Source organism: Natator depressus, chromosome 11 (assembly GCF_965152275.1).
Source record: "Natator depressus isolate rNatDep1 chromosome 11, rNatDep2.hap1, whole genome shotgun sequence".
NCBI classification, from domain to species: domain Eukaryota; kingdom Metazoa; phylum Chordata; order Testudines; family Cheloniidae; genus Natator; species Natator depressus.
The window spans coordinates 56,422,550-56,448,357 of NC_134244.1; the positions used below are offsets into that span (position 1 = coordinate 56,422,550).

General features: G+C 42.9%; 2 protein-coding genes across 4 annotated transcripts in view; one reads left to right on the forward strand and one right to left on the reverse strand.

Moving 5' to 3' along the window:
* Positions 1-1,100: 1,100 nt before the first annotated feature.
* Positions 1,101-18,273, reverse strand: HSPD1 (heat shock protein family D (Hsp60) member 1). Its single transcript, XM_074967842.1, has 12 exons — positions 18,113-18,273; positions 16,423-16,598; positions 13,125-13,377; positions 12,248-12,330; positions 11,046-11,141; positions 9,813-9,906; positions 8,622-8,790; positions 8,060-8,159; positions 5,849-6,094; positions 2,999-3,173; positions 2,097-2,275; positions 1,101-1,982 (listed from the first exon to the last, which is right to left on the reverse strand). Exons 2-12 carry the CDS (start codon positions 16,594-16,596, stop codon positions 1,839-1,841), a joined length of 1,713 nt encoding a protein of 570 aa, XP_074823943.1. The 5' UTR covers positions 16,597-16,598; positions 18,113-18,273; the 3' UTR covers positions 1,101-1,838.
* Positions 18,274-18,510: 237 nt separating this feature from the next.
* LOC141996099 (MOB-like protein phocein) overlaps positions 18,511-25,808 on the forward strand; it is a 32,672-nt gene continuing 25,374 nt past the window's right edge. Inside the window, exons 1-4 of one of the 3 annotated variants that reach the window (XM_074967849.1) lie at positions 18,553-18,915; positions 21,742-21,906; positions 23,037-23,126; positions 23,816-24,079. In XM_074967849.1, the coding sequence (XP_074823950.1) occupies positions 18,802-18,915; positions 21,742-21,906; positions 23,037-23,126; positions 23,816-23,866 (420 nt within the window). In that variant the 5' untranslated portion in view covers positions 18,553-18,801 and the 3' untranslated portion in view covers positions 23,867-24,079. Of the gene's footprint in view, positions 18,916-21,741; positions 21,907-23,036; positions 23,127-23,815; positions 24,080-25,808 lie in introns of those variants that run through there. The other 2 variants (XM_074967850.1, XM_074967851.1) reach the window with 2 other exon arrangements.

Here is a 25,808-nt window from a genome sequence, read left to right on the forward strand (position 1 = left end):
CAAAAAAGACTGAAAGAAGAATGCATTAAATGGATGGCTTCAATACATTTTAACTGACAAGATTCCTGTGGACAAAGCATTGCCATCTTAGATTAGTAGCTGTGGTAAAGATATAAACTGACACATAACAGAAGTTAAGAGCAGCTATTACTTCTACAACTTGTTGATGTAGACTAAATCAGTGTGGCATTGTACAAAGTATATGTAATTCACTTAAATACAAAGGTCTAAAGTGAGCAATTAAAGGAAGCTTTTTAAAAGAAGTCTACTTAAATCCACCCATTCAGTGCTACCATCCAAACAGATTACTGTAACATTAAAACAATGCAAAGGGGTAAATTATGCCAAGAATTCTTGAATGCATTTGGTGGGCTGGCATTAGGGCTATTCCCTTGTCTTATAACTCTCTATATTCCCCCCTCCTCCCCAAAAGCAAGCTGGAGCTAAATTGTCTCAAAAATTAAAGCTATAAGTTAAGTGAATGAAGAGATCTGCATTTTTTCTATATTATACTGAATTGCCTAATTCCTGTTTTAATTTTACCATTAGATCAAGTCTGAAATCAGTGAAATGTTTACCCCTTTTCCCATTCAGAAAAGTTAAATGTATTAAGTGTATATAGAGTAGATATCCCAGGAAAAAGTAAATCCCTTCAGATTCTTAAACTGAGTATATTTAAATCAGTTGCAGGCACTACACTATGAGTGCACAATTTCCCTCCCCATAGAATAGCTTCACTGTTTGCTGGGAACATGGAACCATGAGACTGACTTGAGCTTTCTGTCCATCTGCAAACTTTAAACTGAAGGAAAATTTTCTCCCACTTTTCCTGGAGGTCATCATGAGTTGCAACACTCTTCATGCAGCTGCAGAGGTATGGTTCTTTAACTTCAGATGTTAAAAATCTACAACCCAATGTGTTTAAAGCAGTGACAAAATCTCTCCATGTTCTAGGAGGGTGTCTGGTGATACAAAATTGTTAGTCTTCAACCTGGGGGGTACTAATTTACTTTTTACAAGACCTGCTAATTCTCCTGTAGAAAACACAAGATTCCTTTTGAAATATTGCAGGCAATTTATTCTTTCATACCCTCAGTTTTCCCAACACTGCTGCTAAAAGGATCCAATACATGAAATAGGATTAGTACTCAATAGGCAGAGTCCCTGTCCATAGCTTACTACTTCAACTACATTAAATTTAAGATTAATTTTTCTTAAGAACTGTCAGTTGAGCTTGTGGTCTACACTCACTCTCCATGGAGGGGAGGATTGTTTCTTAAACAAATACTCCATCCCTTCCCAGCACTAACAGTCAGACTTCTAGCAGAGTTTAAATGTGATCCCTGTTAGCATTAGGTTTGATTGTTAAACATTTATGGACGGGGTGAATAAGGTGATACATTTCATAACTTTGAACAATCTTTTATTACATAGAGGTTGTCACATAATTGTATATTTGTCTCTGTACAATTTAAGTCTTGCACACAATGACTTCATCTGAACTTTGCTTAGTAGTGGCAAGCACCAATCAATTCTGATTAAACAGAATTTCAAGTGCCTTAGTTGATTAAATTTAAAGCAGAACACTGGTATGTGGATCTTGCACCCAGTAGCAGGAATGTACAAATGTCTTTATTGAAAAATACAAAATAATTTATCTGTAGGCATGGACAGTGACTGTAAACAGTTAAATGAAATCCAGTAACTAATGGTTACAGTGATTCTTTTAAACACCAGCCTCACTTCAGTCACTATCCACCCCTTGCACTGACTTCTGAAGTTTTAGCAAACTGTCAGTCTCAACCATCACAGTTCACAATGGATCAGTATTCCAGGAATTAGAACATGCCACCTCCCATTCCTCCACCCATTCCGCCCATGGGCACTTCCTTTTCCTCTTTAGGAATTTCAGTAACTACAGCTTCTGCTGTGGATAAAAGGGAAGCAACACCTGCAGCATCCATCAAGGCAGTTCTTACAACCTAAGAGAATGGGGGGGGGAAAAAAAAAAAAGTTCAATACTAGTTCTCCCTCCCCATTAAAATAAGGTACAACCGTAATGTTCTTTGGAAAAAAAAAAAAAAGGGTCACATTACCTTTGTAGGGTCAATGATTCCTTTCTCTACCATATTTACAAAGTCTCCAAGCATTGCATCATACCCGGTGTCAGGTGGACTTTGCATGATTTTTTCAACTATCAACGATCCTTCAACGCCTGCATTCTTAGCAATAGTCATTGCTGGAATTTTCAGTGTTCTCTTAATGATTTCTATACCTGTAAAAAGTATTTTTAGTGTTCTAAATACAGTACATTCTCCATGCGTTCTACTGCAAGTCAAGTACTCTAACTTACTGATGTGCTAAGAAGTTACAAGGAGAAAAAAACAGATTTTCTGCCTCCTCCAGGAAAGTGTTAGGTAATGACCTACTGCTGGGCAGCATTACAAAAGAGGTCACTACTAGTACAAGGCTCAAGCACCAGTTTAAATTACCATTATCACTCTTGAAAATAAGCTATGAACTTATCTAACCAAAGACAAAACACTCCCCACTCAAAACATGGGTAGGAAAACTTGGTACAGCATGATCTGCTCTGAGTTAAAGAATCTTTAGAAGCCACTGTCGCATTAGATTCCCCAAATTAAGTGAAATGTTTTCAATCTTTAATTTTAACTACAATTGTTATGAGACACCCATTTTGTTTAACTGTTTAGAAGAGTAACAGTTTAGTTCTCTCGCATTAAATACCAGTCTCAGAATAGCTGTTTTCCTGCTTTTTCTAAATTAGACCAGAAGGAAAGCTTCTTCCCATTTTTAATATACAGCAGATTATCAGGAGTGTTAAAGGTTACTCGTTAACCAGACCAAATAACCATAAAGGACTCATTGATATGAATTGTATTTTAACCTAGAGAGAACAGCTATTTTTGAAGGTAAGTGGTATCACAAGGAAAATGTTAATCTTCAAACTAAATCCATTCTCGAGTAGTTTGCTTACCAATTCTTTGATCTTCATTGACTGGCGTTAAAGCATCTAGTGCTGGGATGCATCGAAGCAATGCACAACCACCTCCTAGAACTATACCTTCCTCTACAGCTGCACGAGTAGCATTCAGTGCATCAGTAACTCTGTCTTTCTTTTCATTCACCTCAATGTCACTTGTGCCACCAACCTAGAGTAAATGAGCCACATCTCGTCAGTTGCGTAAAGTCCCCATACATTCTCAGAGGCAAGAAAGTGCTTCAGACTTCAGAAGCACTGCAGGCCAATTAAACATTAGTAACAAACTGACTTTTCCATTTGAATGCCAAAAAGCAAGAAAGAAATTGGTCAAAAAATTATAGGTTTCAGAGTTACAGCCGTGTTAGTCTGTATTCGCAAAAAGAAAAGGAGGAGTATTTCTGGCACCTTAGAGACTAACAATTTATTTGAGCATAAGCTTTCATGAGCTACAGCTCACTTCATCGGATGCATCTGATGAAGTGAGCTGTAGCTCACGAAAGCTTATGCTCAAATAAATTGGTTAGTCTCTAAGGTGCCAGAAATACTCCTTTTCTTTTTTCAAAAAATTATATGTACTTCAGTTGTAGAGAGCCTCTTGCAATTAAGATGCTTTATATTTCTAAAGGTGTAAATGGATCACTTCATCCATCCTTGAAAAGCAAAAATATGTATTCCTGCTGTAAAAATGGATCAGAGTAAGAATCCCTTATCCAGTTGAAGTGACAGAAAATGAAATCCATAGAAGATCTGTGTAAGCTCAAAAATTTGTCTCTCTCCAACAGAGGTTGGTGCAACAAATATCTTACCCACCTTGTCTCAGGAAATTAAGCCTGTAGATAGTGATTTACAGCCCTATTCATGTAAACAGCATCTTGTGGATTCTTAGTGTCCACAAAGAATTAACACCTTCATTTTAGTCTAAGAGCACCCACAGATGGCTAGGTGCCTTAGCTACTAGGCAATTTCTACTTACCAACTTAGCACCACTTCATATAGCAGTTTGGCCTTTCCGCAGCCTCCAAACTTAAATAGTGAGCCAAACTGCCTCTCTTGAACTAACACATTCAGCCAGGTAAGGGATAATTGCAGTTGGCACTACTCTGGAATACACAGTTACTAATCTTAAAAGGAAGACCACTGGCACATATTGGTGCTCCCCAGTCTCAGTGAATGTCTGCCAGTTTTGACCCCTTCAAAGTGGCAAATAAATCCAACTCAGAGACACCCAATAAGAGTATCAAGTATGATGATCCAAAGTATAAAGATAGCAGTCTTTATTAACTTTAATGTCAACAGTGTTGGGTCCTATGTGACCAAGTAAACCCCACTCCTGCACCTAGGGAAGCATTAAGGGATTACATAAATGTTGTTAAATTGCAAATTGTCACAGGGTCCTGGCCCCTTAGAGGAAAGATGAGTCAGCCCCACCTGTGTCATAATTAATTAGCTGCTTCCCAGCCTGAAGGGGTGGGATTAAAGAGGTGATAGGTTAATGGACACCTGCGCCTTATAAGAAGGCTGAGAGACTCACTGGTTGGAACTACAGGGAGAAGGCAAGCTCCTGTAAAAGGCCTTGAGCCCAGGTCTGCAGGAGACCAGGTACTCCTGGGGAGCCAACCTGTTCTAAAGGATGGAAGGAACAGATCCCAGTAGGGACCCAGAATGGTACACCAGGGGAACCAGATTGAGGTAGAGTACTCTATCCCTTAGTCAGAAAAAGGACTCAAAAGTAGCCCAGAAAGCGGATGGGAACAGGGTGGTGTGAAGACAACACCTAAAGAGTAGAAGAGCTTTTCTGTTTGGGGGACTTTGTAGCTGGACTTTTGCTATGTCAGAAGGGGTGAAGTTTGTAACTTGGCTGGAGGGGTAAGCCACATCCCCCCAGCACAGACCAGTGTGTGGAGAGCTGGGAGTTTTGGCAGTGCCATGCTCAGCCAGCAGGGGTTGTTATAGGGCACAGCTTCTCCATGACAAATCTTAAGTACCAAAGATATAACCATACACCCTTCACTATAATTGCTTCAACTAGACAGGGAGGTTTTTCTCTCAAGGGGGAAAAAAAGGCATGTAAAGTAATGTAATTTCTAACAGGAATGTCACCCTATTTTAAGCAATCCTGACAAGAAAAAACGTGTAGCAGAGGTCCAATTTATCAGGTTTGACTAAAGTAGTGGGGTTTTTCTGGCACTTGAGAAATGGAGACTAAAGAGGACACCTCTGCTAAGCATTTAAAGAGTCAAAGTGATGTGACTGCTAAAAATGGATCTTTAGTGAAAAGTAAAATTTTGTTGTTGTCGTCCATTTGGTATAGCATGGTTCTAGTCCAGGGGTTCTCAAACTTATTTGATTAGTGCCCCCTTCTCTGTGTCTGTCGTAGTTTATGCCCCCACCCCAATACATATCCCGCCACCCAGCTTGAAGGCAGAGCAGAGAGCAGCAGCAGCTACTGGCTAAGAACCCAGCTCTGAAGGCAGCGCTGCATCAGCAGTACAGAAGGTGGAAATGTGGAAAGTGATATTAGTCAATATCACGTTTCCCAGCAGACATAGCATCCTATTGCCACCCTTACTTCTGTGCTGCTGCCGCCGCCATCCCAAGGCTGGACAGCCAGAGCCCTGCCACCTCCAAGTGAGGGGAGGAGAGCGGGGCTCCAGCTGTCCCCTTTATACCCACCTCCCAGATGTGCATGGCCCCTTCTGCAGAAGCCCCAGCCACCTAGAACTGACAGCCAGAGCTCTCTCAAAAAAACCAACACACCACACAGATTGCACCTCCCTTGGGAGGCCTGCCCCATAGTTGGAGAACTGCTGTTTTAGTCTAATAAGGAAGTTTAAAGTTCCTCACCTTTAGTACTGCTACTCCATCAGAGAGTTTGGCCAGTCGTTCATTTAGTTTCTCCTTCTCATAGTCACTTGTAGTAACTTCTAATTGTTCAATGATTTCTTGGATACGCCTTTCAATTTGAGCCTTTTCACCCTTCCCTTTCAGAAGCATGGCATCATCTTTTGTCACGATGACCTCACCAACTTTACCAAAGTCATGAGGCTGAATATCTTCTAGATTGAGACCCAAACCCTCTTCTCCAAATACCTGAAATAGATCATATGAAAGCTTGGACTCTAAGGCCTTATCTACATGGAGACATTTCCCTGCACAGCTATAGAAGAATAACTATTCTGTTTTAACTCCCTGATATGGACATGATTCTGGAATAGTTACTTTGCTTCTGAAGCAGAATAATTCTTCTGGAATAGGTGATTTTATTCCAAAACAGACTTGCCACATGGGAGAGTTGAATAGCTTTAATGGAATAGTTATTCTGCTCCAGCTATACCAGAAAGTTCCCCTGTATAGACAGGGCCTAACTTTGTTATCAATGCTTGTATGTAGTGATGAATTTGACCACCATTTAAAAAAAAAAAAAAAAAAAAATCTAATTTACAGACCTTCAGCCGTTAGCAGCTAAAAGGAATACTTTGCACATTTATCTCCAGCGTGTCAGGTGTGATAGTTGTGTTACAGAGACACTGTAACACACTCAGGCCATTTCATGAGGCCATGAGTTTCCCTATGTTACTGATGCCTACAATTATTATAATGGAATTTAGGGGATTTTACATTTTGTTTATCCTGTTCCTTTTACACTGCAGTGAAGCCTATCATTTTCAAGAATTAGTTTGGGTCTTGTAAAATGCTGCCGTGTTTTTAGACTAGTATACAAAAAAATAAAGATGGCTTTTTAATATTATAGTTGCCCCTGCCATAGATTTTAAAAAACAAATAAAATTAAACTGCCCAACAGAACACTACATGCTCCTTAAGACCAAACTCTAGAAGTCACGACACGCTCACTAACATTAATTTTGGTACTGCTTTTGTTCAGTTTTATAAGTAGTAAAAACTTCCAGAACAACTCTGACAAGTTTCCTGGGCGCCACCTAGCTGCTAACCTGAAGATTACTTGGGAGGTATAGATGTGATAAAAGGCAGTCCATGAAAAAGCTATTTAATGATCACAAACAGATAAAGCTGCATTGCACTACAGCTCTCAAAACTTACTCATACATAAAACACTAACATTTTAAATGAGAGAGCCCTCCGCCCCCACAATCCGTGACCCTCGGAGCCAGAGGGACCTGCCCAGTGGATGCTTCCCGGGACAGGAGCTACACCAGGTAAGCACCGCCGGGACTCCCCACCTCGCCCCCTGGCAGGTCCCTCTGACTCTTAAGCTGGGGGCTCTGTGTGCTGCCGGCACTTGCAAGCCCCACTCCATGGTTCTGGCAGCTCCCACTGGTGCTTTTCCCAGCCAATGGGAGCCACGGAGCTCGCGCTTGTGGCGGGCACAGCACATGGAGAGTCTGGAGACTCCCCTCGCTGCTCTCACCCTAGGAGCCAGAGACCTCCCAGCGGGGCTGGTGAGTACGGCCAGGGAAGGGGGGCCTGTTGGGGGAAATCTGTGTGTGTCAGGGCACTGGGGGTCTGTGTGGGGCATTGTGTAGTTGTGGTGGTGGGGCTGTGGGGAAACTAGCGAGTGAAGGGTTCTGGGCAGCTGGGTGTGTGCACACAGCACTGTGCATTTGTGGTGGAAGGGTTGTAGGGGGGCTCTGGGCATAGTGGATCCAGGGGGCGCTGGGCAGGGGAGCTGTGTGGTGCAGCATAGGCCCACCCCCAACAGGAAGGGGCACGCTGGTAGCACAGGGCCAGGCGGACCAGTGTGCCTCTGGTTGGGGCTGTGCACCCGTGTCTGTCTTATCCCGCCCAATGTGTCCAGATCACAAGAGTGAAATATCAGGTCACCCTAACTGCAGATGTGAAGCGGACACCTAATAACCAGCTAGAACAACTGGCCACTTACCATGCTATACAGTGGCATGACAGTCCAACCTGGCCCAAATGTGAATCAGTGACCTGAAAAGGGTTGTATCCTGTTACCAATCCCTCAAATGGTTATCCTCTGAAGCATTTTGTAGGAAGTTAAAATGAAATGGGTGCTTGGCCACAAAGTGAATACATTTTTACATATTTACAAACACATGCATATAATTTACTTACAGCACCACCAGTAGCAATTGCCATGTCCTTAAGCTGGTTCTTTCTATTGTCACCAAAACCTGGTGCTTTTACAGCAACAACCTGGAGGCCAACCTTTAATCTGAAAAGAAAAAGTTCAGTGAGAACACTAATTCTAACAAAGTGTTAAACTGTTTACACTTCCCTGTTACAGTAGCTGAGAACAAAAGAATGTTTTAAATGAAGATTTTAGTGTAAGTAAGACAAACAAAGCAAAAATGCCATCTTAATGGATCCCACAAGCCCATTAATTGGCTTTTTCTACTAAACTGATTAGCACTGAAACCATCAAATCACTAGGATTCAGAGTTATCACCCAAATTAGATGAATGGGGCTATTCACAGCTGTTACTGTTTGTCTGCATTGCTGAGAGGAGACCTAAATAAGAAGCGAAAGTTATCAAGTTCAGACATACACATTTGGTCCTACTGCTCTACAGAGTAAACCGTGCAGGAACATCTGCTGTTTTTAAAGACACAGTTTTCTGACTCTGAAGTAGACTGACAAGATTCTATTACAGAGGTACACCTATTCAAGCCTTACCTGTTCAAGACGAGAGTACTGAGGGCTTCACCATCAACATCTTCAGCAATAATGACCAAAGGCTTACGGTGAGCGTTGGCAATTTCAAGAGCTGGAACTATGGACTGAACACTGGAAATTTTCTTCTCACTGATTAAGACATAAGCATCCTGGAATTCACATTTCTGTCCTGCAGAGGCAATAAGTATTGTTTGAACTATCTAATTGTTCTATTTTAGCAAGTATATATAAAGGTACCCTTTACAATCCTCAAATCTGGCAACTACACTCTCCATTTACATTTATATTAGATAGAATGAAGTTCAGCCAAATTAAATAAAAGAGTGAAAACTAGTTTCAAGTAATATTTCTACTCCTGAAACCTGATGCCAGTTTGTGATTTTGTAGCATTTCTATTTTCTCTCTCATGAAAACTCCTACATAGTCAGAATTAGCTGAAAAAACCACTGCACACGAGCAAGCCACGTAAGAATTTTAGCACTTTGCTGTGCCACAAATGTGTCACGTCCTCAATTTGTATTTGATGGACTTAACCCTGAACAACATATACACAAATAATACTTTTGGGTAAGAACAAACTTTTGCACGCATCCATGTATATTCTGGGGCAAAGGAACACCCACCAACATTATCCTGCCCCTTTACTTCAGTTTATGAAGAGAAGGTGATTTTACCTTTCCCCAGCCCTTACTTAGGAAAGAATGCTCTAGTTCTACCAGGGAATGCAATAACTAGCCACACAAATAAATTTATGTTTCTCAAAGATCAAATGATACTTCTATTCCATGTAAACATAAGTCTTAAATTTAATTAGCATGTGATTACACTCTGAAGAGACCAACATGGCATTTTCTTGTAAGCAAGATTTTTTTTTTTTGCTTTGTTTTTTAACTGCCAGTTCTGATAAGTCAAATTCGGATCAGAAAGTTAGGCTGTGTTTTCTGGCTCACACACACCAATTACAGAGCCAATACAGCCAACAAAAGGTAAAAACTTGTTTTAGTCCAAAAAGCAAGCAGCTAACCGAATACAAATAGGGAAACATCTCTGGGTTCAGAAAAGTTAAGGATAAATGTTGACACTTTACCCAAAATTCACTTTACCTATATTGTAAGCTCTCTAGGAAGACATTCTTTTTGTTCATACAGGTTATAGCACAAGGTACTTCGATGGCAACTTTTGCAAACTCACCTTTGGCTGTATTAATGAAGTATGGTGAGATGTAGCCTCGGTCAAACTTCATACCTTCAATGATTTCTAACTCATCATTCAGGGTTTTTCCATCCTGTTTAAATGTGATATAAATTTACATTTAATCTATAGTTTACGTAGTACCTAAAGTGCTTCTGTGCACATATTTTTAACATGTCAATCACCATGGAATTCAAGTCTCTCTGCTACCTTCACCACTGTGGTTGTATTCTTTAGGTCCTCTACCCTTTATGGGGGAAAAAAGAGAACGAGGGAGAGAAAGAGGGGTCAATCTAAAAGTGATACTGTCTCTAGAGGGGGAAGTATGGGTGCACACAAACTGTGTTCTAATGGAGTCGTGTAAAAAACATCCTTACCTCCTGTGGTGGAAACAATGTCTCACAAGAATTAGATCAAAAAACACCAAGAAAATTCACCTCTACTTTTATAGCTAAATTCACCCTGTATTAGTCTTTTAACAGAAATTATCTTGACCAGTTAGCAGTATTTACTGTTCTAGATTACTTAAACAGTGGAAGGAAAAAAAGCTTGCGAACTAGTGATTGTTGGCCAGTATAGTCATTCTTAGCCAGTATAGTCATTCTTAGCTCAATTTACTGCAGTTAAGAAACTACCACATTCTCCCAATTATCTTTGAGAGATTTTAAAAGTACTATGCACCATAGAAATACTGGTATGTCTCATAACCAGGCTACTGAGAACCATTCAGCACGTCACATTAGTTTAGACATATGTATCTGCTCTGCAGTCCAACTCATCACTGATTCAGTTTCCACTCACTGTATTCCACGTCCCTGTATTTACTATACCGATGTTACAATCACTGCATAATTTTTGTCTATATATCATCTTGCCTACAAAGAGCAAGCAATAGTCCTCTTAAAAAAAGTTGTGTTTTCTAATTTCTTTGCACTATTCCCTATTGACTATGAGACAAAACTATGACAGTGTTAATAAGCTGTTGGGCTCACTATGTACCCCTAATCAAACTCCAATTTACTGGAGTTCTGTAGTGAGGACAGAGTACATGCAGCAATACCATACAAAGCAAGAACCGACAACATACAGGAGATCTGGAATGCAGAATAAAGTGGAAGGAGTTTAAGCTACAAGTGCAGTGAGTTCACTTCTTACTCTGGTTATCTGTGCTTTCAGTAAATGTTCCTCTAACTTGGCAAGTTTATCTTCAACGAGCATAACAATTACTCTTACCTTAACTGTGATAACACCCTTCCGTCCAACTTTTTTCATTGCATCAGAGATTATGTTGCCAATTTCCTGGTCCCCATTTGCTGAGATTGTGGCAACCTTCAATGAGATGTTAGTTATTTTTCCCTTTAGCACTTGATTGATCCACTATTTACAGAATTAAATTTAGGAACAGTTTTTACAGGAGCAATAAGACTAAAGAGTTACAGGTTAGAGAACAAGAGGATGCAATTCATGACATAACTTCAGCATTAACATTGCCACGTGATTAGATATGTAATATTAGATATGTGAAAAGCTACAGCCTCTTCACGGAAGTCTTCCATTTTTCATTACTACAAATTAGAGTTTAGGTTCCACACCAAGTCTTCATCTCATGTTAAACAACTGAGAAGTCTAGAAATCTAACCACAGACATTAATGTTTCTCCCATAGATAGCCAGTGAACAATTACAAATGAGTTTAATATACAGCTGTTTCTCTTCTCAATATATGTAGTATTCACTTGTGAATCAAGATAGCAACGGTCACTTTTGGCACTTTGTGACATGAAGACAGAACCTACTTGGGAGGCTAACGAGTCAGCTGAAGATCAATGCTGGTTATCAGAGAGTGGACTGGACCCTTTAAAGGCCAACGGTCCAGCCCTCCTGTGCCTCATTAACAGCCTCAGAGCAGGCAGCTCGTCTCCATAGAGCAGTGGTCCATAAACTTTTCAGGGTCATGCCCCCCGCCCTCCCAAGCCCATGACTCCAGCATAGGGGTGGGGAAATGTGGACCAGAGTAAGGATGCCGCAGCTGGGGGTGGGTCTGGGACCAGGAGCGGAGCCCCAGCCTGGGATAGGGCTGGAGCCAAGCTGGGCGGCCCTGCCCCCATGGGGGATGGCCTGGGCCCCAGCACATTCCCCCCTCCCCCAGGACGGACGGACGGACGGACACACACCAGCTAGAGAAAGTTGAGGCAATGCACTAAAGGCTCATGCAGGCTACAGAGACCTAAAGATAAAATATTACAACTCAAATTGAAAATGCAACAAAAGTCTGATCAACACAATAGCAAGTTGATGTCATATACCCAACCTGTAATTTAACTGGTTCCATTAAAATTATTTTTACTCTTTATAGCACATCTTCACTTGTTGGATGAAATTTTTATTTATGACAGTTACAGAAAACTAGTAAACCGAGAAGGAATGAAGCCTCACCTGGGCAATTTCTTCTGGAGTTGTAACAGGTTTGGACTGTTTCTTTAGTTCAGCAATGACAGCATCTACTGCTAGCATCACACCTTGATAGAAAAATATGATAGTTATGGTTACTCAGGTAAATTCTATTTACATGGTGCAGAACAGTCAAGTCCAATGACAAGCTTCAAAATTCCTCAAAGTTGGAATGCAAGTTAAACAATGGAAGAGTAGCAACATATCCTTTTTTCCCCATTTGTACACAAAGTACTTACTTTTTTGTTGTTTCTAGGCCATGCACTTTCAAGGACAAAGGACAGCCTGTCCCAATCTTACAAACACCACACTAACAGATTTACTTTAAAAAAAAAAAAAAAAAAAAAAAGACGACCCATCAATATTAAATTGCAAGTGCATAAAGAATATTCAGTGAGAGAGGAAGAAAGGGGGAAGGGAGGAAGAAAAGCAGAGATAGCTAAGATACCACTTGGAAAAGAAGTTACACAGAATTTAAAAGAAATACTCTGGGCACATAATACTAAGGACTGTATAAACATTCCCCGATTTATAACTTCCATAAGATAAGCCTATCAGAAGACAGATTTTACTGAGATCTGTTGTGATGAATGACAAATAAATACGATCCAGTGATTATATAAAATGTGTGTATCTAAAAAAGTAAGGCCTGACAATATTAATTCATCCACTTGACAGCAAAGTTACTCATTTCTATGTTCTGCCCCTTCCCAAAAGGGTCATGTGGCTTTTTCGAGTGGAGCCAGGTTCTCTCAAACACAGTCAAATTTGCCATGGGCGAAGCAGAGAGAAGAAACTGAAGAGATAAATGTTATAGAAAACCTTAAGCGCACTAGTGACAAAGAGATTGTTAAATTCTTACCTCTCCTGATTTCCACAGGATTAGCTCCTTTGCTGATTTTTTCAAAGCCCTCCCTGGCGATGGAACGCGCCAGGACTGTTGCAGTAGTAGTTCCATCTCCTGCCTCTTCATTTGTGTTGTTGGCAACATCTTGAACTAACTTGGCTCCAATGTTTTTATATTTGTCTTTCAAGTCAATTGCTTTGGCTACTGTCACACCATCTTTTGTTACCTTGGGACTTCCCCAGCTTTGTTCAATAATCACGGTTCTACCCTAAAATCATCCAACATACATAAGAGGTAAATTAGCTGAAATGGTACCAAGCAGCACAGACAAAAGGGATTACCACAGAATTACCACTTGGCACATCTAAACAACATACAATGTCTACACTGCAATAAAACACCCACAGATGGCCCATGTTGGGTGACCTGGGCTTGTGGAGCTCTGGGACCCCAAAAGGGGGGTGGATCCCAAAACCTAGGCTCCAACCTGAGCCCAGACATCTACACTGTGATTTTATAGCCCTGCAGCCCAAACAAAGCCAGCTGACATGGGCCAGCTGTAGGTGTTTTACTGCAGTGTAGACATACCCTCAGACAGCCACTCTCCACCAAGAGACACAAATTTGTTAATAGTGCCAACTCAAAATATAAACTTATTTTTATGAAGAGGAAAGTTTTTGCTCCTAGTTTCCACTGTCAGAGAGTGAGATTTAAAATGGTTCTTCTATTTGGGGCCAGAAATCAGTAAAAGCATATGGTACCATTTTAAAAGGAGAGCATCCAACTTCCACAAACAAGGTATATTATGGGGTGGGGGACTGAGTGCACTGACATCTATAATTTTTAAAGAGCTGATTTAATATAAAAGATATCAATTGACAGTACTGAAACCCTTTGCCCACCCACAGGACAGCTGCCTTACAGAAAAGGGCCATACTGAGACTAAGTATATACTATAAACTTATATCAGTATAACTACATTGCTCAGGGGTGTGAAAAATTCACACCCAAGTGACAGGTATACCAACCTAAATGTAGAGAGCACTATGCCAATAGGAGGGCTTCTTCCGTTGACACAGCTACCGCCTCTTCCAGAGGTAGATTAACTACGTCATCTTCCATTGGCATAGTAGCATCTTCACTGAAGGGCTACAGAAGCACAACTGCACTGGGGGTTGCGGCAGCATTTTAGGTATAGAGGTGACCTCAGTCTCATCACTTTTTCTCAGCCCTCACCTTGAGAAGCTAGCCATTCACCTACATCCACTACACCTTTGCCCTTCAGAAAAGCTGAGAAGGTGCCAACTCCGATTGTTACAGGGTGACTAGGTCCTTCAAGAGGAGGCAGGGGCCAATGCACTTGATTGATTAGTTACCTTCCAAATGGGGTTAAGAGAAGGCACCTAAGCCATATAAAGGAGAAAGTCAGAAGAGGGGCAGATGACAGCTGCGTGAGGAGGAAAGGACAGATGCCGGGAGAAACAGAAGCAGCAGAGGAGAGCTGATATAGAGAGCCACTGGGAAGAACAAAAAGGTACAGAACATTAGCGGTGAGGACTGGCCAACGCTGGTGAACCCCTGCTGAGTTACAAGAAAGCTTATATAAAGGCCCCTAGGAACAAAGGGAAGAATAGCCTGAAACAATAGGATTGATGCAAGTCAGGAGAATGGCTCAGTCAGGGAGGCCTTGGTGAGTGGAACACTGCTAGGGAGTTCTCATAGGGGAGACTTGTCTTGGGGCTACCAGAGAATAGTCACGGTAAGGAAACAAATCTGGGACCTCTCAAGTGGATGGCCTAGAGACCAGAGCTCTGGAACATGACAGATGACATTCCAGAAAGGGGTATGGAAAAAAAGCCGAGAATCTCCTGTACTTTGGGATTGTGGAAAGAATGATTTTATCATGAGGGTTCTGCAGATTATTCAACATATACAAGAATAAACTATGACTACAGACAGGCCTTTGAACTGAACATTGAAAAAGAGAGTTTATTTAATGGCTGGACCAAGAGGAAACAGACAGGCACACACATCATGGTGCAGTTTGTGGCTTGGGGCTCATCTTGTCATAGTGATAAAGAAATAAATGGACAGACCGACTCATTTCTCATAAGCTACGCAGCCACTAACCATGAAAAATAATTGCTTTGAGAAACCCATTCTCACATGCTGTTGTTGTGTTTATGTAGATCATTTATATCATGGCTTTTAAAAATAAAGCAGAATTTCCTCCCCACTTGAAAGTTTCTCTCAAGCTGATAGATATCTGATTTGTTTTTTTGGTTTAAAAAGAAAACTTCAGGAGTGTTGAGTGATGGAACACTTACCTTTGGAGACAAACTCGATTACATGCAAATATTCTATAGTAATATATATAGCCTCAATCCTGCAAACACCTAATGTGTATAATTATATTCATGGGAGTAGTCCAACTGCATTCAATGGGATTACTCACTGGGATAAACATTTGCAAAACTGGGCCCTAAAGGTCCATTCACCCATCAGCCACCCTTATTATTACACCTTTGGGACTTGCTTGCTCTTACTTATTTACCAGGCCAAGTCAAGATGAAACCAATGCTGACAAAGTCTGAAATTTATACTCCCTAGAGAAGTGGCTCTCAACCTACTTATATATCGTGGGCTGCATCCATATATTGAGGGTATCACATGCATCACAGCTGTTTACTGATGTCCATGACCTTGCTTTAAGCATTAACCCTCTCCAAACTGTCTTATTCCAACATCATATGATCCAGCAGGACATAACAGCTAGTACTCTGAAAGCCTAAACTTGTTGAAGGCAGTTAAGCTGCCTCTATTCTTTTTCCCCCACTGTATGTTCACTTAAGCTACGCTACTCACCTTGTGTGATGGAAGTACTTAGCTTCCTCTCATCACCAATGGGTTTATTACTTAAAACAGGACTAGGTTCTAACTGAGTAGGACAGTTCTAATTTAGTCAGACCCCATTAACGCTAACCACCATAAATATATCCTGCTACAAGTCATCTTCCATCCACTGAATGAGACGTTAATTGTCCAGCCAACATTTAAGTGGCTGTGGTGCGCTGGAAAGACAGATTTAGCAGCAAAGAAGAGATTCAATTCCCTCTAATAAGAGTGTGGCGCACACAACACATTTACCATTTGTTATGTACACAGTGATTGAATGATTGTACCTACTGTAATTTTGAAATGGTCCATTTGATAACTTTTTTATTTTATGAACTCCTCAATCCCTAATTACTTTATAAAACAGGAATGTACTGTACAAGTATTCACATTACACAAAAAACAGCTTTTAATATACCTTTGGTCCCATGGTGACAGCTACAGCATCTGCTAGAAGATCTACTCCCTGTAGCATGAGAGCTCTAGCCTCTGCTCCAAATTTAACATCTTTTGCATAGGCCCGTAGTAGGTGTGGGGCCAGTGCTCTGGACACTGGCCTCATCTGACGTAGCACTGTTGATAAACGGAGCATTTCTGAAGGAAAAAAGTAAGATACTGCATTAGTTTTATTGTGTCACAGTCCTTTGAACCACCATATTCCTGTGTTTTGTTCTCAAACTCCTCCAAAGATTTAGAGTAAACAACAAGTTCCTAGTAGTTTTTTTGAGTTTTAAATGAAAGCTGTGACCGATCAAATATTTTATAGTGTCCCAATTTTTCTAACAGTTGGATATTAGAGCAAAAGTCCAGGAGTCTGGACCCCTGGATTCTAATCCCAGTTCTTCCAGTGACTCACTATGTGATCCTGGGCAAGTCACAATTTTTTCCTTCTGTAAAATGGGAATAAAGTTTATCAAGCTCATGAGAGCATTGTGAAGTTCACTTTTTGTATGTGAAGAGATTATAGCCACAGCAATGACGAGTGTTGTGAGAGTACTAGTATCATGTATGATAAAGCAGGAAAAGTGGGGTGTTTCACTGAGACTATTACAGACAGTCAGGTTAGAAGAAAAAGTCTGTCAGAGCTCAGCATTTTTATCAGCATAAAAATCCTAAAAGTTGCTATCAGAATGTGATCGTGAAAAACGAACAGTTCAAGGGTGAGCGCATCTGGCGATAAACTAACAAGAAAATTGCAACAGTATCAACAGCCTGGCAGAGAAAGTCTGCAGAACCCAGGCCTATCCCCCCTCCACATGGTTCTCTCCATCAGGACATAAGAAGGTCAAGAGACACTCGCCCCCTGCTGCTGGATGAGCCAACCTGCACAGGCAGCGGAGCCACCCGCATGGAGGCCCCTTCTCCCAGAGATTACGGGAGAGGCTGTACCTGCAGCCCAGCACTAAAAGGCATGATACCATGCCGCTAACAGGGCGATGCCGCCGCTCCCGCAGGGGGAGCTAAGGGCCGGTAACGCTTCCAGCGCGGAAGAGAGGGGAACACAGCACGCAGGAAGCCGTGCGCAGCCCCCTGTATGTCTGTCTCACACAGTCCCACACCCCCCTCCCAGGCTGAAGGCGAAGGGGGTCTCTCTCTCACACACACAGAGATACACAATCAAGGGCAGGAAGCGGGAAAATCACTCTCACACACACACAAAGGGGAGCAGGAGGGGGAAACCGCACACCCAGGCAGGCGTCTCCTCTCTTCTCCCCCCGCCCCGCGCAGGAGGTAGGGACCCCCCCACACGCTCCCGCGAGCTGGAGGCGGGGATCCCCGTCCCCCGCCGCGGGCACCAGGCGGGGGCAGGGTCTCTCACACACGCCCCAGGCCTTGTGACACCGGGCACGTGCGGGAAGGGGCGTGCGCGCTCCATGGCGGCGGGCAGGGCTCGGGGAAGCGGCGAGGAGCCGTCCCCTGCCCCCCCAGCGCCGATGGCCGCCCCGCGCCGGCACAGGCTACCCGGCCCGGCCGGCGCCCTGCAGGCACGTGGCTAGCGGGAGTAGAGGCCCCGGCGCGGCCAAGAGCAGCAGGGGAACAGGCGTCCGCGCCGGGCCCCGCCTCAGCGGCACAAGCCCCCCGCCCCCAGCCCGCGCCGGGCCGCTCACCTGAACACGGCGGGCAAGGCAGCAGGCGGCTCCGCGGTCCGCAGGTGGACAAGCAGCGCAGCGCTGTGTGACTGAGTGACGGGAGCCTGGAGGGAACACGGCACTCACGGGCTCTGCCCCTCCCCCGCTCAGACAGCGACCCATGTGGGGTCCTGTGCAGCCGGGCCCCGCACCCAGCATAACAGTATACGTTTGCCCCAGCTGGAGGCGGGGCGCGGCTTTCCACCAATCGTTCAAGTGCCCAGCCGGGGAGTGGGCGGGGCCTACGGGACTGTGCGTCCTATGCGTGAGCTCCGGCTACTCGCGTATGAATCAAACAGGTTTTGGGGCCTCCCAATTCCAGAACCTTCTGGAAAGCTCATGCTCGCCACAGGTCAAAGGTGGTATTACGTCACTTCCGGGTGTAGGCCCGATGCAGGGTGTAACGACGAACTATTGAGGCTGGTGTTCGGCTCTGGTGTAAAGAGAATCCGGTTATAGCGCGTAAAGCGCCTGCAAAAGTAAAAAATAAACGTGGAAATAACGTGTCTTCTCGGGACAACGGAAATAGCCCCGCCTTCCCGCGCGCGGCGCCAGAGGGGAGGTGGTGGCGCATGCGCAGTCAGAGTGGCACCCCCCACGTGTATTAGGTGTGGGTCCGCGGCGCTCCGATACTAACAGCGCGGTGAGCGGGAGGGACTCGGTGCGCCATGGTGAGTGTCTCCCTCTCCTCGCGGGGCCTAGCTGGGGCCCTTGGGCCGGGCTTGCGCGGAGGGGGGTGCTGCGCTGCGGCAACTAGCGCGGGGCAGGCGAGAGGGACGCAGGTAGGGGCCGCGCTCGTGCTTCTCTCCAGCACGTTGTGGTGGGAGGGGAGGGAGCTGCTCTGGGCGCCCCGCCATTGCCACCCTTGGGCTGCGGGCCTGTGCGGGCACGGGGTCCATCGGCTCTATGCATTCCCCCGCCCCCTTGCAGGCAGCGGGCACGGGGTCCATCGGGTCTCCCACCCCCCCCCCCAGCTCCCTTGCAGCCATCGGGCACGGGGGCCATCGGGTCTTCCCCCCCTCCAGCTCCCTTGCAGCCAGCGGGCACGGGGTCTTTCTCCTCCCCCCCGCCTTGCAGTGATGAGCGGACGGGGGTCGGTGGGTTGCGTGGCCGAGCACCGGGCAAGGCTGCACCTCATGCCTCGGAACCTAGTCCTCCAGTCTGTCCTTGGCGGGCTTGCTGAGCCAGCCTTTCCGCCCCCCCTTGAGAAGTTAAGCCAGCGATCCGATATAAACACCAGCTGAATAGGAGCTGAGATTGTAGAAAAAGACCATGTTCTTGCTGTGTGCTGGTGGAAACAGAAATGTGTTTAACTTCTGGCTACCATAAGTAGTTGTGAAATGAAAGGCAGCATGCCTTTGTAATGGAATTTGCTGTCAGGAGCCTCTGAAGTGAACATGTATTCCAAGTTGACCTGTAACTTACCCAGCAACAATCTTTTTAAATTAATTAAACTATTTTTTCTCTTTTTGGCCTATCCATGAAAGTGACCTTGCATGGTCACAAGGTCATTTAGATACAGTAGAAACTGCTACACCGATAGAAACAGCGAGAATAAGGATGTTCTTCTCTTCAAATGTTTTTGCTTTGTTACCTATCAGAAACAATGTTGTTGCTTAAAAAAAAAAATAGAAGCAAGACTTAATATTCTGAGAGAGTGAGCTCATATTAGGCATCTGTAATGTGTCTTTAGACAATGCTAAACCCTACAGAGTTTGAGGAAAAAATTCCTTTTGCCTTTTTTCTGCTATTGTATCAGAGCGGTAGCTGTGTTACTGTATCCACAAAAACAACAGGAGTTTTAAAAAGGTAACTCCCTTCTCTTCATGTGCCAATATATATTTATGCCCGTAGCTGTAATTTTCACTCCATGCATCTGAAGAAGTGGGTTTTTTATCCACAAAAGCTTCTGCCCAAATAAATGTTAGTCTTTAATGTGCCACCAGACTCCTTGTCGTTTCTTATATTGATTCTTCCCTCATGCTGTCTTTCCTGTGAGAGAAATTACTGATTCAAAAAAACAGGATTTAGTATAAAAGCCCCTAAATGCTTAAATTTAAGTTACTTAAACTAAGTGTTTTCAGCATGTTGATAGTGTTGCCCATGTCTTAATAGAAATGGGGGATGATCCACAATTAGCTAATACTTTTGTGAATAACAGCTCCCTGCTTCCAAGTAGCCCTGCTTCTGTTAGTAGCACTGGTCTGTGAAGACAGTTCTTGTTTCTTCTTTTCTTGTGTAGCAGCAGCCCCTAATGGAGGGACCTCATCTTGTTCCTTCTCCTAGTTTCCAGCTGCTTCTACAAGTGTCCAGGCTGTGGCGTCCAGACATCTGTAGAAGCAACTGGAAAGGAGCAGGGAGCCAGCACCATGTGACTTGGCAGTTCTCCACAGGCCACAACTTGATTATTTTTTAACTAAAACGTGTTCCCACTCCCCGTGCCTTCCTTTCTTGTGTTGCCTGCTTAGTGAAGTTGTAGGGATTGCAGACTTGTATGTGGCTTCTGCTCTGTGATCTCAAACACTGCTATTACCTGCTGACTCAGTAGTTAAGGCTGACATTGACAGCCCTAGGCTGGTAACATTTTTACTATTGCCTCCTGCTAACTTCAGTTCAAAATAATTGCAGTCCTCAGTGCTGGCTTTGGGTTTCCTTTCTCCACCCTAAGCTGCTTTCCCCCTCCTGCTTTTCTGTTTCTTCTCCAAGAAGCAAAGTGGCAAAGTTTGTAATATACTTAAATGTATCATATGTTAAACTTTACACAAAATTATAAATCTTAACACTTTTGTAAAAATCACTGGATGGTATCTGCAAAACTTTTTGCAGATAATGGCATTCCTTCAAACATTTTTTTGTACACCTTATCTCAGACTTCAAAAGCTGGCAAAATTAGATGAGTTAATAGTCTTCTCTCCCAAATAATTTAGCACAAAATTGTACCTTAATTATTGTATGGATTGTAAACTTGAATATTTCAAAAGCCTTGACCAACATGTGACATGCTTAATCTTTGCTTCTTGGTTTTGAAGCATTCAGCTAAAATAACTACGCTAACTGTTCCACAAGTGTCTTATATCTTAGCTATAGGTGACTCTGATTTCAATCTGTATGTGAACTGCATTTAATCAGAAGTAATTAATCTTAATAACATATCTTATGCTTTTTAGATCTACAGAGGTTTAAACTACATAGGGTTTCCCTGAAGCTTTCCTCATCTGTTAATGTTTTAAGTTATCTTAGGCAGTTATTTAAAATTTATTTAAAATTCTGTGCATCTTAACTGTTAAAGTTGTCTATTTATTGCACATATTGAGACTATTTAGAAGCCTGTTCCTTCTATAGACTTATGGGATACCTTCTTACAACAATAATTTAGCTCTGTTTTTGCTTTAATATTAACTAACTTTTGGGCCTAATTCAGAGAGATGCTGAGTACCTGCAACCTTCATTGACGCCAGTGGGAGTTGCAGGTGCTTAGAATCCAGTCCTTAGTTGGCTATTTAAATAGTAAAATCATGTTTTTGGAACTTTGGATTACAATTTTGTTGCAGTCTCAAATGTGAATGGGCCCTTTTTATATACAAAAATACCAAATTCTATTTTAACAGGCAGGGAAAGCATTTAGGAAGTTTCTTCCCCTGTTTGACCGTGTTCTGGTTGAAAGATGTGCAGCTGAGACTGTATCCAAAGGAGGCATCATGCTTCCGGAAAAATCTCAAGGAAAAGTGTTACAAGCAACAGTAGTAGCGGTTGGATCAGGATCCAAAGGAAAGGTAAATATGTCCAGATTTTGCACCATGCTAACGTTTTTGGATAAAAGAAATAAAAGTGGAATGTTATCTGGAAAAAAAAATCAAAATAGCTAAAGGATGTTTGTCATTAAATTTATATTGTGTCTGATCAGAACAATAAGTATAATATTTTGAAGAGGAAAATATCCTCCTCCCCCCCCCTTGATTTTTGACTGGTTTTGCTGGCCCTGCTCAGTCATATGGTGCCGCATGGCCCCATCCTGCACAGCAGCTTCTGGAGCCTGCAAGCTGTGGCTGTGGGGAGAGGCAGTGGAAAACAGCTGGGAGCTGTGTGGTGAGTTGCTGCTGCCTCTCCCCAGGGAGCTAAAGCAGCTGCCCCTCCCAGCAGTTTACTGCTGCCTCTCCATGCAGAGCTAACACCTGGGAGCTTCAGAGAGGGGCCACTGAGGGTAAGGGGGGGCGGGGGGCGCGTGACTCAAGCTATTGGGCGGGAAGTGAACCTTTACATTCTGACCCTGTCCTAACCCCCAGAAGACTAGACATCTCTGGCAGAAGCCCCTAGCCTCACCACCCCTCCACGGGCAGTCTGGTATGTGGAGAACGGGCAGGCCTGGAGGGCTCTGCAAGCTGCACTTTAACTGTAAAAGAGCCGCATGCGGCTCACAAACTGTGGTTTGTCCAGTAAGACTATATGGTAACCATGTGGGGGCAGGGCAAAAAATGAGTCAACTAAATGACCAGAGGGGCAGAGTTTTCCCCCAAGATGGGTTCAGCTGACACACATGACACACCCAGACTCGGGTACCAACACAAGCATAACAAAGAAACAGGAACTGGGTTGTCCTAGGGGTTTTTTAAACTCTCTACTTCTGGGGGGATTTTTTTTGTCTGTATTGTTACAGACATACTTGCTAACAGGTATTTGAAATAAATTACCAAAATTATTGAAACTGGCATGATTAATTGTGTTGTTTTGACAAATAAAATATGCAGAATTTGAATGTACTGCGCAGATTCCCCCAAGATTAGTACTTCTGCTGCTAAACAGTTAGTAAATATGTTCTGCTTAAATTTTCCTAAATAACTGTGTGTGGTTATGAACAAATGTAAGATATTTGTAGACACTTATGAGGTTTTTTCCTCCCCTTTAGAGTGGAGAGATTCAGCCAGTTAGCGTAAAAGTTGGTGAGAAGATTCTGCTGCCAGAATATGGCGGTACTAAAGTAGTACTGGAAGACAAGGTTTGTTTGCTGAACTTTATAATTGCAAACTAAATTGGTTTACTAATATTCAGGATTATTTTAAAATCCTTCTAGCTAATAGGCCGTGTGAAAAAATGAATAGTGTTGTTGACAAACTGAATGACCGATACAACTGCTAATATTCAAATTGAGGAGCATCAAGCTGGCCCTGTGGCTTTTGCACGCTACACATCTGTGATCTTCTGCTGTGAGAGAAACACTTCTGCCCCTGACATTTCCCCATACCTGCAGAGAGAAAGTGGTTCTCTTTACCTGTCAGCTTATCTTGGGAGGAAAAATATAGAGGGCTGACTGCAGTGTTCACCTTGCTGAGGAGGAGAGAAGATTCCGGAGCCTTCTATCACTAAATGTTACTGCTCCCGTGAATTTGGGAACATGGTCTCCGAGGATGCTCTTGCCAGGAAAATTTACCCCAGAGCCTTGCACAAAGGGGTGAAAAAATCCCCAGGAATGAAAGAAACATAGTGACAGGCTCTCGGGGCAACAGATATTTATAAAAGTCCTTGGGTTAATAGTTCCTTTGATTGTGTAGTATTGGCTTCAGCCTTCAGCAATAAATCAATCTCAGTAACTACAATATTTAGTGCTGCTGACCCCGGAGCCAGTTACTAGTTCTGTGAGATTTGGCTGCAACAGATATTAACTTATTTTTTTCTCTCCATTTGCAGGAGTATTACTTATTTAGAGACGGTGACATTCTTGGAAAGTATGTGGACTAAATTTCTCAAATGGCTGCAGTATCATGAAGTTGTCCATTCCACTAAAGTGCTGAAATCTTTTTCCATCATGTAAATAATTTCCTGTTCTTTATTTTATAATAAACAGATAATCAGTCTCTATGAAATAACTCATACAGTTCCATTGTAGTGATGCAAACACTTCAGAATAAAGGAATGTGTACAGTCAGAGAAACACATGTTCATTCTTATTTTGAAGTTCCATTGAACAGTTCAAAGTGCTGGTGTTAGTTTGAATTTTTGTAACTTTTCCAGATTGCAGAAAATTCAATTTCGATACCCTCTAAACTGTCCTGAATTTTTTAATTTTATTTTAAAGGAATTTTAGGATGGTGGGGTGTTTTTTTTGTTTTTGTTTTTTTGCTGCCTTATAGATGTTTGTGTGGTTTCATTGTTCATCTGCTTCTCTTACTGCTCCCCAGAAACAGTGAAACTGACTACATCCAAATATGACTTCCATGCACACCTGCAGTACAGTTGTACTGGTAACAAACACTATGTTGTTTCCAAAAAAATAGACTAAGAGCTGGAAGGACTAAACCCCCTCCGCAGAGGAGTACTACAGAGATTATTTTATTGTAATTGCTGAACTAGGTGAAACTCCTTTTCTTGTTCAACCTACCCATGGCAACCTCTTTTTTGGTTTAATATGAACCAGACATCTTCTATAGAAACATTACAGTTGTTGCTTAATATAAAAGTTATACATTCACACAAAGACGTTGTGTAGGCAGAGGCATTGAATATTCATGTTAGTTATACAGTTGAATCTTATTAATATGCTGTCTATCCACTCAGCAAAATTATGTTCTGTAATGAAGCTTAATGTCAATAAGATGACAACGTTTTTAAAAAAACATACTTCAGTGCATTTCTATGGCCTTACTGCTAGATTTGAGTCCTGTTACCTTCTGTAAAGACACAACCACTGGAGCAGAATTATCTTATCAACTGGGGATATACAGAGGTCTTCCAAGGGGTACCACAACTCATCTAGATATCTGCCTGGTTTTACAGCAATCGACAAAAAGCACTAGTGAAGTCAGTACAAACTAAAATTTCATCCAGACAATGACTTGTTTATACTGCTTATACACTGAAATGTAAACACAATATTTATATTCCAGTTGATTTATAATTATATGGTAAAAATGAGAAAGTAAGCAAATTTTCAGTAATAGTGTGCTGTGACACTTTTGAATTTTTGTCTGACTTTGTAAGCAAGTAGTTTTTCAATGAGGTGAAACTTTGGGTATGCAAGACCAATCAGACTCTTGAAATGGGTACCCTAGTCTGGAAAGGTTGAGACACTGCTGTACTCCCCCCCCACCTTGGCCTTTTCTGTGATGCACCCTGTCAGCAGTCAGTGAGGTTGAAGTTTGCTACTCCCTTCTTCCACCAGCAGCAAAGTGTGGTTTTAATTTATCCAAGATATGTACTGTGATTTAGGCCAGTGGTTCTCAACCAGTGGTCTGTGACTCCAGTGGGGCCTTGGGCCTGAATCTGTGTCCCGTTGCTCCCCATGGGGCAGAAGCCATGAGCAGAGTTGCAGGGGCATGGGAGTGTTACGTCCAGGACTGCCTAGCTCTGACACTGCAGTTTTGGGGGCATCTCTCTACCTCCTCCTTGGCATCTGAGGCCCCAACCCATGTTCAGGTAGGAGGTGGGAAGCAACTGCTGCTCTGCTCCATGGTACCAGTCAGGTAGATGCGGCATTCCCCTGTTTCCTGCTGGTGCCCGGCGTTGCAGCTGCTCCTTAGCTCCCAGCCCCCTGTGAATGCTCATGCAGCTTATAAGAGCCATCTAGGTCAGGGATTTAGCTCCATGTCTGGCAGGGGAGTTCTCTCGGCCTCCTACATTAGGGTTAACCAAGACCCATAACAAATTTAGCCCTCCTATGTGTTGGTTTATGAACATGGTTGTT

Coding starts and splice junctions, on each gene's coding strand:
- HSPD1 (XM_074967842.1), bottom strand. CDS start 16,596: ATGCTCCGTTTATCAACAGTGCTACGTCAGATGAGGCCAGTGTCCAGA. Junction 13,378..16,422: donor CTGTCACCATGGGACCAAAG/GTATATTAAAAG, acceptor GGATGATTTTAG/GGTAGAACCGTGATTATTGA. Junction 12,331..13,124: donor TCCTGTGGAAATCAGGAGAG/GTAAGAATTTAA, acceptor TTTTCTATCAAG/GTGTGATGCTAGCAGTAGAT.